At 59.1% G+C, this 13,777-nt stretch overlaps 2 protein-coding genes across 2 annotated transcripts in view; one reads left to right on the top strand and one right to left on the bottom strand.

Annotated features, from left to right (window-relative positions):
- The window catches only part of MACROD1 (mono-ADP ribosylhydrolase 1), a gene marked incomplete at its 5' end in the record, with an annotated part of 123,161 nt that overhangs the window by 77,707 nt on the left and 31,677 nt on the right, over nucleotides 1–13,777 (bottom strand). The gene's annotated exons all lie outside the window — the stretch shown is intronic.
- FLRT1 (fibronectin leucine rich transmembrane protein 1) lies at nucleotides 8,443–10,514 on the top strand (the record flags this gene model as incomplete). The annotated part of the gene is made up of 1 exon (XM_084229050.1): nucleotides 8,443–10,514. The coding sequence occupies exon 1, from the start codon at nucleotides 8,490–8,492 to the stop codon at nucleotides 10,512–10,514; it is 2,025 nt and encodes a 674-aa protein (XP_084085176.1). The 5' UTR covers nucleotides 8,443–8,489.

Below are 13,777 nucleotides of genomic sequence, written 5' to 3'. Positions count from 1 at the left end.
AGCCCATCTAGATCTGATTTCAAACCAGAGCTAACACTCAGATGTGTAATAAAAGCCCTTTTCCAAAGAGGGGCCCCTGCAGGGGAGAAACGACATCGGGGCACGTGGGCCTCAGACACGCCGTGCTAATGAGAGTCGAACGCAGAGGGCTGGGTTCCGTTTGGGATCCCCAGGTCTGTGGATGGGGAGGCGGCCACAGGAGGTGGCTGGAGGTCTGGAGCCCTGACCCTGGCCTGGGCAGTGGGGCAGGGGAGGAGGGAGGCCAGGGGCACAGAGACCCGGCTTCCTGGCCCCCTGGAGCTCCTGCTTCTGCGGTGGGAAGGCAGTGCCTGCTCTGGAAGCCAAGGCCACAGTGGCCCAGTTGGATCGTTTGAACATTTAGCAAGAGGAGCAGGTGCTGGGGGAAGAGCAGCCAGCTCCGGCCGGAGGGCGCTGCCCTGCACTGCCAGCTCTCCCCACTGTCTCTCCTCCCAACCCCTCCACCCCCAGGAAGAGGGCCGCCGGGAGTCGGGGGAGGCTGCCGGCAGGGCCAGCTGTTTGCTATCTGGATTTTCAAGAGAAGGGAGATGGCGGAGAATAATCCCAGTGCCCTCCCAGTTCCAGGGAAAGCGGCATTCTGGAAACGGGTTCTGGAGGGAGGCAAGGAGGGGGCTGAGCCCAGGCTCCTAATTTCCCTGGGTTTCATCACTTGTATTGTTTTTTTGGCAGGTGAGGAGGCAGGAAGTGGGAGAAGGAGGATTCCTCTCTGGACAGACAAGACGGGGGAAGGCAGGAATAACCCATCCCCCAGCCTCCCCAGCACGAAAACCTCCAGAAGCAGGCGCAGCCAAGCAGGACCGAGCACCCCTGAGCATCTTCCCACAGCGGGGCATGTGGGGCCTGACAGCCCAGCAGAGCATGTCAGCGGCCCCAGCCCCGTGGTGAGCATCCGAACCCCTCCACAGGGTAGTGGACCCGGCCTCCCCCCGCCCCCGGAGACACAGCCTGAGTGGCAGGAACACCGATTCTTTGGAGAGCGGTTCCCTCTCTGCTGTCACGCAAGAACGCTCTCTGCACCAGCCCATTCTGCCGAGTGACTTAAAGGGATTAAAAAAAAAAACAACTCGATAAAGAAAAGGGGTAAAAGCCACGCAGAAGCCTCAGAGGAGGCGGGCCGACAGACAAAGAGTGAAAGTTGAGAGCGAGCAGCGAGTGGCCACAGAGGCCCCCTCCCTGGATGGGCACCAGACCATAGGGCATGCCCAGGGAGCAAGGGCCCAGCACACCCCCAGTCTACGTGAGGAAATCCCAGGGCCACGGGGGGCGCCCCTACAGGTCCCTTGAGCACAGCCCTCACTTTGTGAGGAGAGGCCAGCAGTGCCTGTGGCTCAGGGCACCAGGGATGCTGCTCCGGACCCACAGACGCATCTGAACTCGAGGAGCCCAGCAGAGAGAAGCACAGGCCCACCTCCCTGTGCCGCAGGGGTGCCCCCATCGCCTCCAACACCCCAGGTTTGCACCCTGAGTGCCACGGCTGTGGACGGAAATGTGAGTGTGGCCCAGGCCCCGTGTCCGGAGGCGCAGCATCCAGAGTGGAGACCCCAGCCGGACCCAGCAGGCTCCAGGGCTGCAGCGAAGGAGGTAAGGCTGATTGGGACGGTTCTGGGGTGGCCCTGAGGGCCCAGGGGTTCCTCCCGCAGAGAGGTCTACCCCCGGGCGTGGGCCCAGGGAATCAAGCAGTGGCCCTTTCTGGAGTGAAAGGATCACCCACCCCTGCTGTGGCTGCACAAGTGAGACCCTCCTGTTCTGCCCGTAGGGGGCAGCAGGGAGCCTTAGGGAGGGGGACCTTGGGGCACCTGTGCCACAGGCCAGGGCACCTGCTGCCTCCTTCTGGAGGAAGCCCAGGGGTCCCCTCCATCCAGACAGCCTCTGTCCTGGCCGGGGGGCCCAGGTCGGGCTTGCTCCAAAGCTGCCACCCAGGGCTCTGCTCCCGCGGGCTCCGGAGCCCACGCGCCGGCTTCCCGCTCTGCCCGGGTGTGGGAAGGCGGCCCCGAGGCGCCCCCAGGTCACGAAGCAGCCCCGGGTCGCACGGGGGAGGGGCGGGGGCGGGCGGGGCGGGGCCGCAGCCTCGGGGGCGGGATTGCTTCTCCCCAAACTCGAATCCCAGGCAACCCCGAGCGCGGCGCCCAGGGCAGGGCAGGGCAGCCCCAATTCATTACCGAGATGGAAAATGACTCTCGGGCGCGCTCTTCCCCGGGAGAGGGGCTGATGGATGGCCGCGCCGGGGCCGGGACATCCGTCAGCGCGCGGCGCGCACGCCGTCTGCGGGGCATTAATAGTCGTGTTATTAGCCACCGGCGTGAAAGATGCCCTGCGGATCGGCTATTTGCTGTTATTTATTACAAAGGCGCGCCAGCCCGAGCCCGAGCCCGAGCCCGCCCGGCGCAGCGGGGCGCCCGCGCTCCCGCCGCCTCACCTGGCGCGCCCTTGGGCGCACGGGACGCGGCTCGCAGGGCCGTGCCCCGCTGGAAAGGAGTCTGTGCAGCTGGCGCTGAGCTACTTCTATTAAGTAGCTATTAACGCTCCATCAGGCTAGAGGCATTCCAGACCCGCTTGGAGGGGGAAGGCCCTGCGTGAGGTGGGGCACTTGTCTGCCGTCTTCACCCCAGGCCAGCCCCCTGGAAAGGGCAGGAGATCTCCGGCCTAGAACTTCCCCATTCAGGGCCTCCTGTTTTCCTCCTCTGAAAAAGGTCCTATACCTCCCAATTCCGGGGTCCGGAGGGCTAGGGTTCCGGCTTATGTGTGTCTGGCCTGGACAGGGTGGCGAGGAGAGGGCCAGCCTCTGACGCCTGGAAAACCGGTGGTTGAGCAGTGCCTGGCCAGCCACCCCTTATCAAAGGGGACCAGTGGGGACAGCCAGGAATCTCCCTGGAGTTTGCTTCATCCAGGCTAGGGTGACTGGGCAGCGGAGGGGGGCAGGTGAGACACCTGGGAAGGGAGGAGCACTGGACAGTGAGTCCAAGGCCTGGGTCTGCATCACCACCTCTCCAGTGGGGCTGGAGGAAGATGCTGGCCCCCCTCGCTCCTCCCATTACCTACTCCTCAGATTCTGGGGCTTCCCTTTTGGCATCTCCATTCATTCATTCATTCATTCATTCACGCATTCATTCAGACGTTTATGAGTATCTCCTGGCTCATCCAGGTCAGTGAGTGAGCCCTGGACTTTCAGATGTATCCCGACTTACAGGATGGACATTCTAGTGGGAGGGGTTGGACAGTCAATCATGATAAATAAGTAGGGGGGCCCTCTCCAGGAGCAGGGCCTCCATGTGGCTTTATGATCAGTAAGACCACCGCACCTGGTTTTCGCTGGTCCCCGTTCCTCTCTTGGCTCCTCACCATGGGTCCCACTGGCTGCAGAGAAGTCCAGCAGCACAGACCCCGGGGTGCCACCCTGTTCTGGGGGCTGCTGTCATCCCTGCAGGGGAGGCCTCTGTTCCTCCCTAACTCCCCCAGCCCCCTTCTCTACTGTCTGCAACTTCCCTGGTCTTTCCTTTTCCTTCCTGAAAGGAATTCATCTCAGTCTAAAAATACAGAGACAGAACTATCAAGAGCAGGAACATCTTATTAAATAAGGTGGAGAGAGAAAGAAACAAAATTACACGTGTCTCCTTTCATCCCCCACCCCCTCCTGGCCTGGAATAGTTTAATATCGAACCATGTTATCAATATAATTAACCTCCTCAGACACAATTTTAAAGTCTTGTTTTTTAAAGTGATTTGCATTCTCTGAAGTTCGGGGCATCCCGCCACCTGACGTGGCCCACGCAGAGAGGTGAACTCCAGGTACATCTCCAGCGGATTTGCATACCTGTCTGCAATCACCGCCAGTGATAACAGCTAATGCATAATGCATGCAGCATGAAATTAGAAAAATAATTAACTTTAGGTTTTAAAAGAAGGGGCACCCCCGCCCTGACGCATTACAAGTTCTCAATGGCAGCCACAGACAGATCAGGGGCAACCTCGTACAAGGCAGGGCTAGAAAGGCCTTGAGGGTGGTGGGTCCAGCTCCCTGCCAGAAGGAGGTGCCTCTGGGGGGCCTAGCCCCCAGGGCCGGGGCAGGAACAGCCCTCAGCATGTGCCTGAACTGGAGTTGGGAAAACCCTGCTCACCCAAAAGTCCCAAGTTCTCCTTCCTGACCTCCCAGTGCACAGCTCCTGGGTCCGGAAGAGCTGCCTGCTGCCAGGAGCAGCTAGAGTGACCCAGAGTGACCAAGTTTCATCCTTCAGAGAACCCAGGAGTGCACTGCTCATGGCCTGAGACCCAGGGGTGCCCTCAGGAGGTGGGGCAGCTGCCCCAGGTCCCCCTTCAGGGGGGATCTCTAGTCTCTGCCACTTCACTGTTCCCCTCCCCCTCACTGAACACAAGGATCTGCTGTCAATCACAGGGCTGGCAGGTCATAACTCATACCATGCTGGTGTCTGCGGGACCCATGCGACAAGCAACCCCATAAAAGATGGGCGATTTACCAGGTTTGATTTGACGGCCACATAAACCATCCAACGCACCACAGGGAATGAAAAGGCTCCTGGCACCCTGGCAATTACAGGGCTCTCCCGGGGAGGCGAGCTCACGTCCTCCCTACCTGCAGGCCCTGCCCTGCTTCACTGGAACCAGAGGGCTCAGTGTTAGGTGGCCTTGGGGAGAGGGGGCGGCCGGGGGACTCAGCCAAGATGGATGAGGCCCACAGACAGGGGAATGGAAAGGCCTTGGGTGCCTGCCTCCCCAGTGCTTCTTAATTATCCACCAGGCATCTCTGGGAGGCGCAGTTTACACTCTAATGACGCCAGGGCCTCTGGAGGGCGAGGACTATAGCCGTGAGCTGATGTCCACGCCAGAAGACGTGGTGGTGGCTGCCCTTGGCGTTGGTGTTAACGAGCCTGCCCCGGCTCAGGGCATGGCCCGGCATGGCCGTGTCCGGAGACCCTTGCACCCCACTGCTGGGTGACTCAGCAGCTGACAGACCAGGGAAGGGGTGTGTCCTCTGGCCAGATGCTGGGGACTCAGAACAGAGTCCCTCACAGGTCAGATGTGACCCCAAGGCTAAGGAGGGTGGCCTTTGAGCAGGCTTTCCTGCCCCACACCTGCCCAGCCTGCCTCTCTGCCCATGGCAGCCTCTGACAGGATCACCAGGCCCCACCACTTCCTCAGCTCTGGCTCCAGAGGAGGGGACAGGTGTGCAGATGGAGGGTCAGAGGCCTCCCGTGTCTGTGAGAGGTGGGCGCAGGTATGACGTGCACTTGGAGAGAGAGTCACCCCAGTACCTGTCTCTCCTGTGCTCTCAAGGCGGCATGTCCAGCTGGGTGGCCCACTAGTGGGGTCCAGTGCCCCTCCCAGCCCCTGGGATGAGGAGCAAGTCCGAGGTAGGCTAAGGAGCCTGGAGGGGACGTGCCTGGAGGAGGGCAGCCAGGGCGAGGGGAAACCCAGACGACAGCCAGGGCCACCCAGAGCCGGGCGCTCAGCGTGCGGGAAGCAAAGACCAACTCCAAGTCCAAGGGTGGGGGTGAGAGTAGGTCACAGCCCCTGGCTAACAGCCATGAGCTTGGGGGAACAGTGAGGAATAATCTGGAGAGCATCTTGGCCCCTCAGGCGGCGGTGCTAACTCCAGCCCCCTTTCTCTGGCTCCCCTTGGGGCTGGGAGACACAGACTCGCGTGCTCATCCCCCTGCCCTCGCTTGCCCTTTACCTGGCTTGGACCCACCTCCAGGACCGAGAAAACTTTATGCTCTAACGGGCCCTGAGCTGGGGTGTTGGGTAACCATGGGCGTGGCCACAGGGCTGCCTTGGCAAAGGTCCCTGAAAGTTCAGCGGGCACCAGCACGCAGGGTGGTGGCCCTGGGGGCGGTTCGGCTCACTTGGCCCTGCAGTCCGCTCCCTCTGTCTCTGAAGGAAGCCACACAGCCCCCGCCCCTGCCCCTGAGTACCAGAAATCCAGTAGGAACGTTAGACAGCAGTCACCAGACAGCTTGACCGAAAGCCCACAGGTGTGGCACCGGGACACTAGACGTGGCACCCGCAGCCCAGCGGTCAAATTCCAGCCCGAGACCCAGAGGCCAGGCCCCTCCTCTCCCCTGCACAAGTCGTCTTGACGAAGTTAATGACATCTCTGAGCTTCGCTTTTCTCATCTGCTAAATGGTAATGAGAAGCGCTCCAACCTGGTGTTTGGGGGGAGGGTTTAGTGACTTATGTATTCATAAAGCTCTAGGTGAAAACTTTGTTGTAGTGTGAGCTCTACCATCCCACCAGAATAGAATCCCAAGTGGCTAGAACATGGGCTGGCACGTGATAGGTGCTCAATAGAGTTCTGTTGGATGGGTGGGTGGGGGGAGCGGTGGCTGGGGGAGTGGATGGAAGCGTGACTGGTTAGACGGGTGGAGCAGAGGGAAGCTCTATCTGGCATCGGAAGGCCTAGCAGAGGAGACATCTGCGATGGGCCCTGAGGCTGGAGAGCAGTTTGCTGGCTGGGGAGGAGCACTGCAGGAACAGCGGGCCAGACAGGGGAGAAGGCTTGCCCCGGTTAAGAAATGGACACTGGGCCCCGGGTGAGGGTCCCACACACTCATTTGGGGCAGTCTCTGCTCTGCACACTGGGCTGCCCTCCAGGCTGGGGCCCAGCCCGACTCCAAGAGGCCGTCATGTCCACCAGCGAGAAGCCTTAATGAATGCGTCTTACCCGGCAGACCCCTGCCAACGGCGGGAAGGCACCTCCCACCGAGGCTGAGAGATAGTTTCTTCTTAATTTACTTTTTTTACCACTGTGAACAGTAAAGTAATATGGGGAAAATCTAGGCTGCAATTTTTCCATTTGTGAAAACGGAAATTACACCTTGTATGCAGTTCTCACAGAGCACAGACCCCCCCTTCTGTTTGTCTCAATACAAGAAATGCATATAGGTTCACAGACACACACACAAACACACACACACGCATGCACACACACGTATGTATTTCTAAATAGCTGAAAGCCTCGCCACCCGGGAAGGGGGTGAGGTGTGGCATAATTTCCCATCAACACGGAGCACGGAGAGGGAGGGCGTCTCCCCGGAGAGAGATTTTTGCAAATACACAAGGAAGCTGTTCTGTCGACACCTTCTTTCGTCTCTAAAATGCATGAGTGACAAACAGGACGCGCTCTGACACCAGGCGTGAGGCCCTGCTCTCCACTGCACGGCAGTGAGGATGCAGGCGGCCTCTCCTTTGCAGGTTCTGGCAACGCCCCCCTTCTGAGCTCGCAGGCCCCTCGAAACCAGCTTTCCCTCCCAGCCCTGGGTCAGAGCCAGACAGGCATGCAGGGCCCCTCGCTAGTGAGAAAGGGTGGCTCTGAATCCATCAAGCATGCCCTGAGTCCCTCCATCTGTGTGGACCAGCCACTTTTTTTTTTTTAAATAAATTTTATTTTTATATTCCCCATACAATTGCAATCCCCTTATTTTGACCCCAATCCCTCCCCTCCCCGCCCTCCACCCCTCATAGAGTGTCTCTGGTTCATAGTTTTTTGTTGATTTTGATTTTCACTTTCTTATAGTTATTCATTTTCCTGGTCCCTTATTTAGGTTTTCTAGATTCCTGCTATGAGTGAGACCATCCGGGATTTTTCTTTTTCTTTCTGGCTTATTTCGCTGAGCATGATCCCTTCCAGTGCCATCCATGTTGCTGCAAATGGCATGTGTTTATCTTTTTTGAATGCTGAGTAATATTCCATGGTATATATGTACCACATCTTCTTGATCCAGTCATCTATTTTTGGGCATTTGGGCTGTTTCCAAAGCTTAGCTATTGTAAACAGTGCTGCTATAAACATAGGGGTGCAGGTGCTCTTTGGAATTGATGTTTCTGTGTCCTTTGGGTAAATACCTAGGAGTGGAATTGCTGGATCATATGGAAGCTCTATGTTTAGTAGGTCCAGAAATCTCCACACAGCTCTCCATAGTGGTTGGACCAGTTTGCACTCCCACCAGCAGTGCAGGAGAGTTCCTTTTTCTCCACAACCTCGCCAACATTTGTTGTTGCTAGTTTTTTTAATATGTGCCATTCTCACTGGTGTGAGATGGTATCTCATGGTAGTTTTGATTTGCATTTCCCTGATGACAAGTGATGTTGAACATTTTTTCATAGGCCTGTTGTGGACCAGCCACTTTTAGCATCAGCCCTAAAGACTGGCTCGGGGTGAACTCCTGAGCAAAAAAACCGAGTTGCCTTCACAAAATCCCCGCCCCTGTTGGGCCCACGGTCCCGTCCACAAGGCCACTGACTGACGGTGGTGAGGTCTAACGGTGCCAGCTGTCCCTCAGAGCCCAAAGCCAGCCCGAATGACCACCACCAGGGACCCAGGGGTCTGACCCCGGGTGGCGGGGGGGGGGAGACCCATTCTCACCACAAGTGTCCTGTGCCTCTGTAGGTGCCGCGGCTCCGAGTCAGGTGGGGCCGGGCCCCCCAGCCTTCCACCATGGTGGTGGCCCACCCCACCACACCTGCCACTGCCTCGCCCTCTGCCACTGTCACAGCCACGGTGGTGATGACCACAGCCACCATGGACCTGCGGGACTGGCTGTTCCTCTGCTACGGGCTCATCGCCTTCCTGACGGAGGTCATCGACAGCACCACCTGCCCCTCTGTGTGCCGCTGCGACAACGGCTTCATCTACTGCAACGACCGGGGGCTCACCTCCATCCCCGACGACATCCCCGACGACGCCACCACCCTCTACCTGCAGAACAACCAGATCAACAACGCCGGCATCCCCCAAGCCCTCAAGACCAAGGTGAGCGTGCAGGTCATCTACCTGTATGAGAACGACCTGGATGAGTTCCCTGTGAACCTGCCCCGCTCCCTGCGGGAGCTGCACCTGCAGGACAACAATGTACGCACCATCGCCAGGGACTCGCTGGCCCGCATCCCGCTGCTGGAGAAGCTGCACCTGGACGACAACTCCGTGTCCACCGTCAGCATCGAGGAGGACGCCTTCGCTGACAGCAAGCAGCTCAAGCTGCTCTTCCTGAGCCGCAACCACCTGAGCAGCATCCCCTCGGGGCTGCCCCGCACGTTGGAGGAGCTGCGGCTGGACGACAACCGCATCTCCACCATCCCGCTGCACGCCTTCAAGGGCCTCAACAGCCTGCGGCGCCTGGTGTTGGATGGCAACCTGCTGGCCAACCAGCGCATCGCGGATGACACCTTCAGCCGCCTGCAGAACCTCACCGAGCTCTCGCTGGTGCGCAACTCGCTGGCCGCCCCGCCCCTCAACCTGCCCAGCACCCACCTGCAGAAGCTCTATCTGCAGGACAACGCCATCAGCCACGTGCCCTACAACACACTGGCCAAGATGCGCGAGCTGGAGCGGCTGGACCTATCCAACAACAACCTCACCACACTGCCCCGTGGCCTGTTCGACGACCTGGAGAACCTGGCCCAGCTGCTGCTCAGGAACAATCCCTGGTTCTGTGGCTGTAACCTCATGTGGCTGCGGGACTGGGTGAAGGCACGGGCGGCTGTGGTCAACGTGCGGGGCCTCATGTGCCAGGGCCCCGAGAAGGTCCGGGGCATGGCTATCAAGGACATCACCAGCGAGATGGACGAGTGCTTCGAAGCAGGGTCGCCAGGCAGCGTGGCCAACGCCGCCCCCAAGACCACGGCTGGCAACCACGCATCGGCCACCACACCCCAGGGCTCCCTCTTCACCCTCAAGGCCAAGAGGCCGGGGCTGCGCCTCCCCGACTCCAGCCTTGACTACCCCATGGCCACGGGTGAGGGCGCCAAGACCCTGGTCATCCACGTGAAGGCCCTGACGGCTGACTCCATCCGCATCACGTGGAAGGCCATGCTCCCCGCCTCCTCCTTCCGGCTCAGCTGGCTGCGCCTGGGTCACAGCCCGGCCGTGGGCTCCATCACAGAGACCCTGGTGCAGGGGGACAAGACGGAGTACCTGCTGACCGCCCTGGAGCCCAAGTCCACCTACATCATCTGCATGGTCACCATGGAGACCGGCAACACCTACGTGGCCGACGAGACACCCGTGTGTGCCAAGGCGGAGACGGCCGACAGCTACGGCCCCACCACCACGCTCAACCAGGAGCAGAACGCTGACCCCATGGCGGGCCTGCCCCTGGCGGGCATCATCGGCGGCGCGGTCGCCCTCGTGTTCCTCTTCCTGGTCCTGGGAGCCATCTGCTGGCACGTGCACCGGGCCGGCGAGCTACTGACCCGGGAGAGGGCTTACAACCGAGGCAGCCGGAAAAAAGACGACTACATGGAGTCGGGGACCAAGAAGGATAACTCCATCCTGGAAATCCGCGGCCCTGGGCTGCAGATGCTGCCCATCAACCCCTACCGCGCCAAAGAGGAGTACGTGGTCCACACCATCTTCCCCTCCAACGGCAGCAGCCTCTGCAAGGGCACGCACACCATTGGCTACGGCACCACGCGGGGCTACCGGGACGCCGGCATCCCCGACATCGACTACTCCTACACCTGACGCCGCGGCCGCGCCCGCCGGCTCCCGCCCCTCCGCGAGGCGACCAGGGGGCCCTGCCCCGCCTGCCGCCACCCAACAGAGCAAAGGAAAGAAATGCCACCATGACTCTCCCGGCAGAAAGCGAGTTTGGGGAGGGTGGATGATTTGGTAGAACACAATGAAAAACCTTTTTTTTTTAGTCATAGGAAGGCAGGAGGGAGCTCTGATGTTGCTGAAGGCCTAATTTATACCGAATCACGCCAGTTGGGGAGGGAAGGACTAAAAATAATGTGGCAGGAAAGGTTGGGCTGGGTTTTTTTTTCCCTGAACTGGCAAGATACTACCTGTGCACGTCTGCGCTTCGCGCTCTGTTCAGGGCACAAAAGAACCGTCAGAGAGAAGCAGCCGCCGAGCACGGCCCCCACGCGGCGCCCGGGCTGCTCTGCTCGCTGCGCCCGCGGGACGGAAGGTTTCAGGCGCCTCACAAAGGAAAGCAGGAAGAAAAGAGCTTTGCTGTGGAGATATTGTCCTGAAATCTCTTCCCCGGTTCTTTCCATACCGTCTCCCTTCCAGATCGGCAGAAATAGCACCTTTCACTGCATTCTTTGAACAATTCTGTAGTCGATTAAAAAACCAACCTTTTTCTTACACTGGAGCCGTCTTCAGTTCCGTGCACCACACGCGTGGGCCCACGGAAGCTGTGGCTTCCCCAGCCACTTGGAGGTGCGTCTTCCGACCTGTCTCTGCGTTGTGTCTCTAACGCAGGTGGAGACAGCACCACCCGCGCGGGCCTGACAGGACTGCTTGGGTCAGTTCGTACAATTTCCTGGGACAGTAGTCAAGAAAACGTTGCTTTCTCCTAGAAATCATTGAGTGAGTAGACAAAGCGTGTCGGGGAAGGGCGGGCGGGGGTAATGCTGCTTCTAAAGGAGGAGGCGTGTCTGTCCCGGCTGGGTCGCTCGGGAGACCCTAGCTTTCAGTTCGATCCTATCTCAGGTTGGCCAGAGCGGGGGGCGACTTTCTGATAGCAGAAAGAAGCTTTCTTCCATGGCCAGTGTCCTCATCTCTCTCCCCCACCCCACACAGATGCGAACACCCCAAAAGCCACTTTCTGAGCATTTCCTCTGTGCTATGTGCTTCCTCACAGGACAGGTAATTGGCACAGGGACAGGTTGTTGCTTCTCCCCCCCCACCCCCCATCAACCGATTAGACCTAATGGTTTCCATGGCTGCTCAAACAAAGCCCAGAAAAGCCATGAAAATTCTCAGAAAAGCCCTGGGAGACAGCACCTCCCCCACCCCACCCCCACCCCATGCAGGAAACTCAGCCTCGCAGCCGCCCCTGGAAGTCTGCTGGGCATGAGGAAGACCAGATCGCTCTAAAAACACCAGCCTCCTCTTGGAGGACGCTGGCTGGGCCTTGAGGAGCGGGGGCTTGATTTCCTCCCTCTGGAGTCAGCGTGGCCAATGGCCATCTATCAACTGACAGTGCAGCTCCGCGAGCCGTGAGATTAAAACGATGATGGAATAATGACAGCAGCTCTGGAAAGAAGAGAGAGCAGGGCCTGGGGTTCTCATCTCTCCTGCGCCCCACCCCCGGGGGCCGGGTCACCATCTGTCAACATGCCACTTGTCCTGCACTGGGGAGAAGCCATGTCAAAGGAGAAACGCGGTCCGAGGGCAGGGAGGATGAGAAGGGGTCCGGCTCCCGGCCGTGGTGTTTTCAAAAGGCCTCAACTGCTTTGACAAAAGCCCAAGGCAGGGAGAGGAAGCTGAACGCGGTCACAGGATCACCAGTGACAGCCCCGGCCGGCTGCTCGCCTGACATGAAAAGATGCTACTGACCCCATCCGTGCCGAGGCGGCTGAAAGAGACAGCGGCTGCGTGAGAGAGGTGGAGGGCGGGGCGCCCAGGCCCCAGGGCCAGGCTCACTGGATGGGGCGCCCAGCCCCCTCCCAGGGAGAGGCCGAGGGCACGGATGTTTCATTCTAACCTAAGCCTTTTTCCCTTTTCCCACCTGAATCATTTTCTCATACAATGAGATCAGGGGAGACATTTTCCCAAGCCTTACTTTCTCGTCGGTGTAAAGGTCGCCCTCCCGTTGGCCTGCAACACCCTCCCCACACAGGCCCATCCCTGGCAGCTGGGGAGGAGCAGAGGCTCCCCGGCAGTGTCTGGGAGGAGAGGGTGCATGAGGGTGTGGGGGCATTAGCCAGGGGCAGAAGTGCAAGGTCTCTGCTGTTTCTGAAAGGAGGAGCCCTCCCTCAGGTACCCGCCCCCGCCCCGCCCCGCTGCCAACATGCTCCACCCCCACCACACTCCAGGTCCTGCTTTCTCCTTCCCGAGCCAGGCAGGACCACCCCCTTCCAGGCGGGAAGGCATATGGAGAACAGCGAGGGCTGCGGAACGCCCTGGAGAAGGAGTCAGGCTGTGCCAACTATGCCCACCAAACCCAGGCCTTGGTGGCGACACATTTTTCACCATAGCACAAAACAGGTTCACGCTGGCCTCCTGGGCCAGGTTCTCATCTAATGGGCTCAGGTCTGGGCTCACAAGCCCCCGCACCAGTAAGGGCCGAGTTAGTAGAGATGGCCCCGCCGGCCCACACTCATCTTTTCTGCCCTCAGCATCCTGACATCTTGACATTGTCCCAGTGTCCGTCCTGAGAGTGAGCCCCCAATGCCTGCAGCCTCATGGAAGGAGGGCCTGAAGGCAGATCCACTCGGACAGCCTGTCCCCCTCTTGGTCTAGCTCCTCTGAGCCGGCCATGGCTCAACAGAGAGGGCGTTTCAGGGCGCCCAGCCTCCCCTACCCCTGAGGACGCAGGACCCTGCAGACCAGCCCAGGGCCGGCCACCACTTCTGTCCAGAGCATCCCTCTGTGGCGGCCGACCTGACCCTCGCAACCTCAAACTAACCGGAACCACCTCCTTGGCCTCAGCATTAATGAGTGTATCTTGTGGCATTTAAGGCAGGTTTAAAGTTTAAAAAAAAAGCCCCCGACACTTCCTTGGTTAAGTGGTTTACCCTTCGTGGTAATTAGATGTAGTGATTGGAATCTCTTTTCTATTACATGGCAATTTTCCTTTAAATTTCCCCTAAAAAAAAAAGGCAAGAGGAGGCAGGGAAGGAGGAGGGGCAGCAGGGCCAGGAGAGTCATTTGCATTTTGCGAATGAGGCCTCTTGTAAGCTCAGCTCAGGCGTGGGGCCCGACGTATGGAATGCTTAAGAGATTACTAAGAATAAAATCTTATTAATTAGTCATACTCGATTCCGCAGACATGA

Source organism: Talpa europaea, assembly GCF_964194135.1.
Source record: "Talpa europaea genome assembly, chromosome: 1".
NCBI lineage: Eukaryota > Metazoa > Chordata > Mammalia > Eulipotyphla > Talpidae > Talpa > Talpa europaea.
This window is presented reverse-complemented; position numbering and strand designations above follow the sequence as displayed.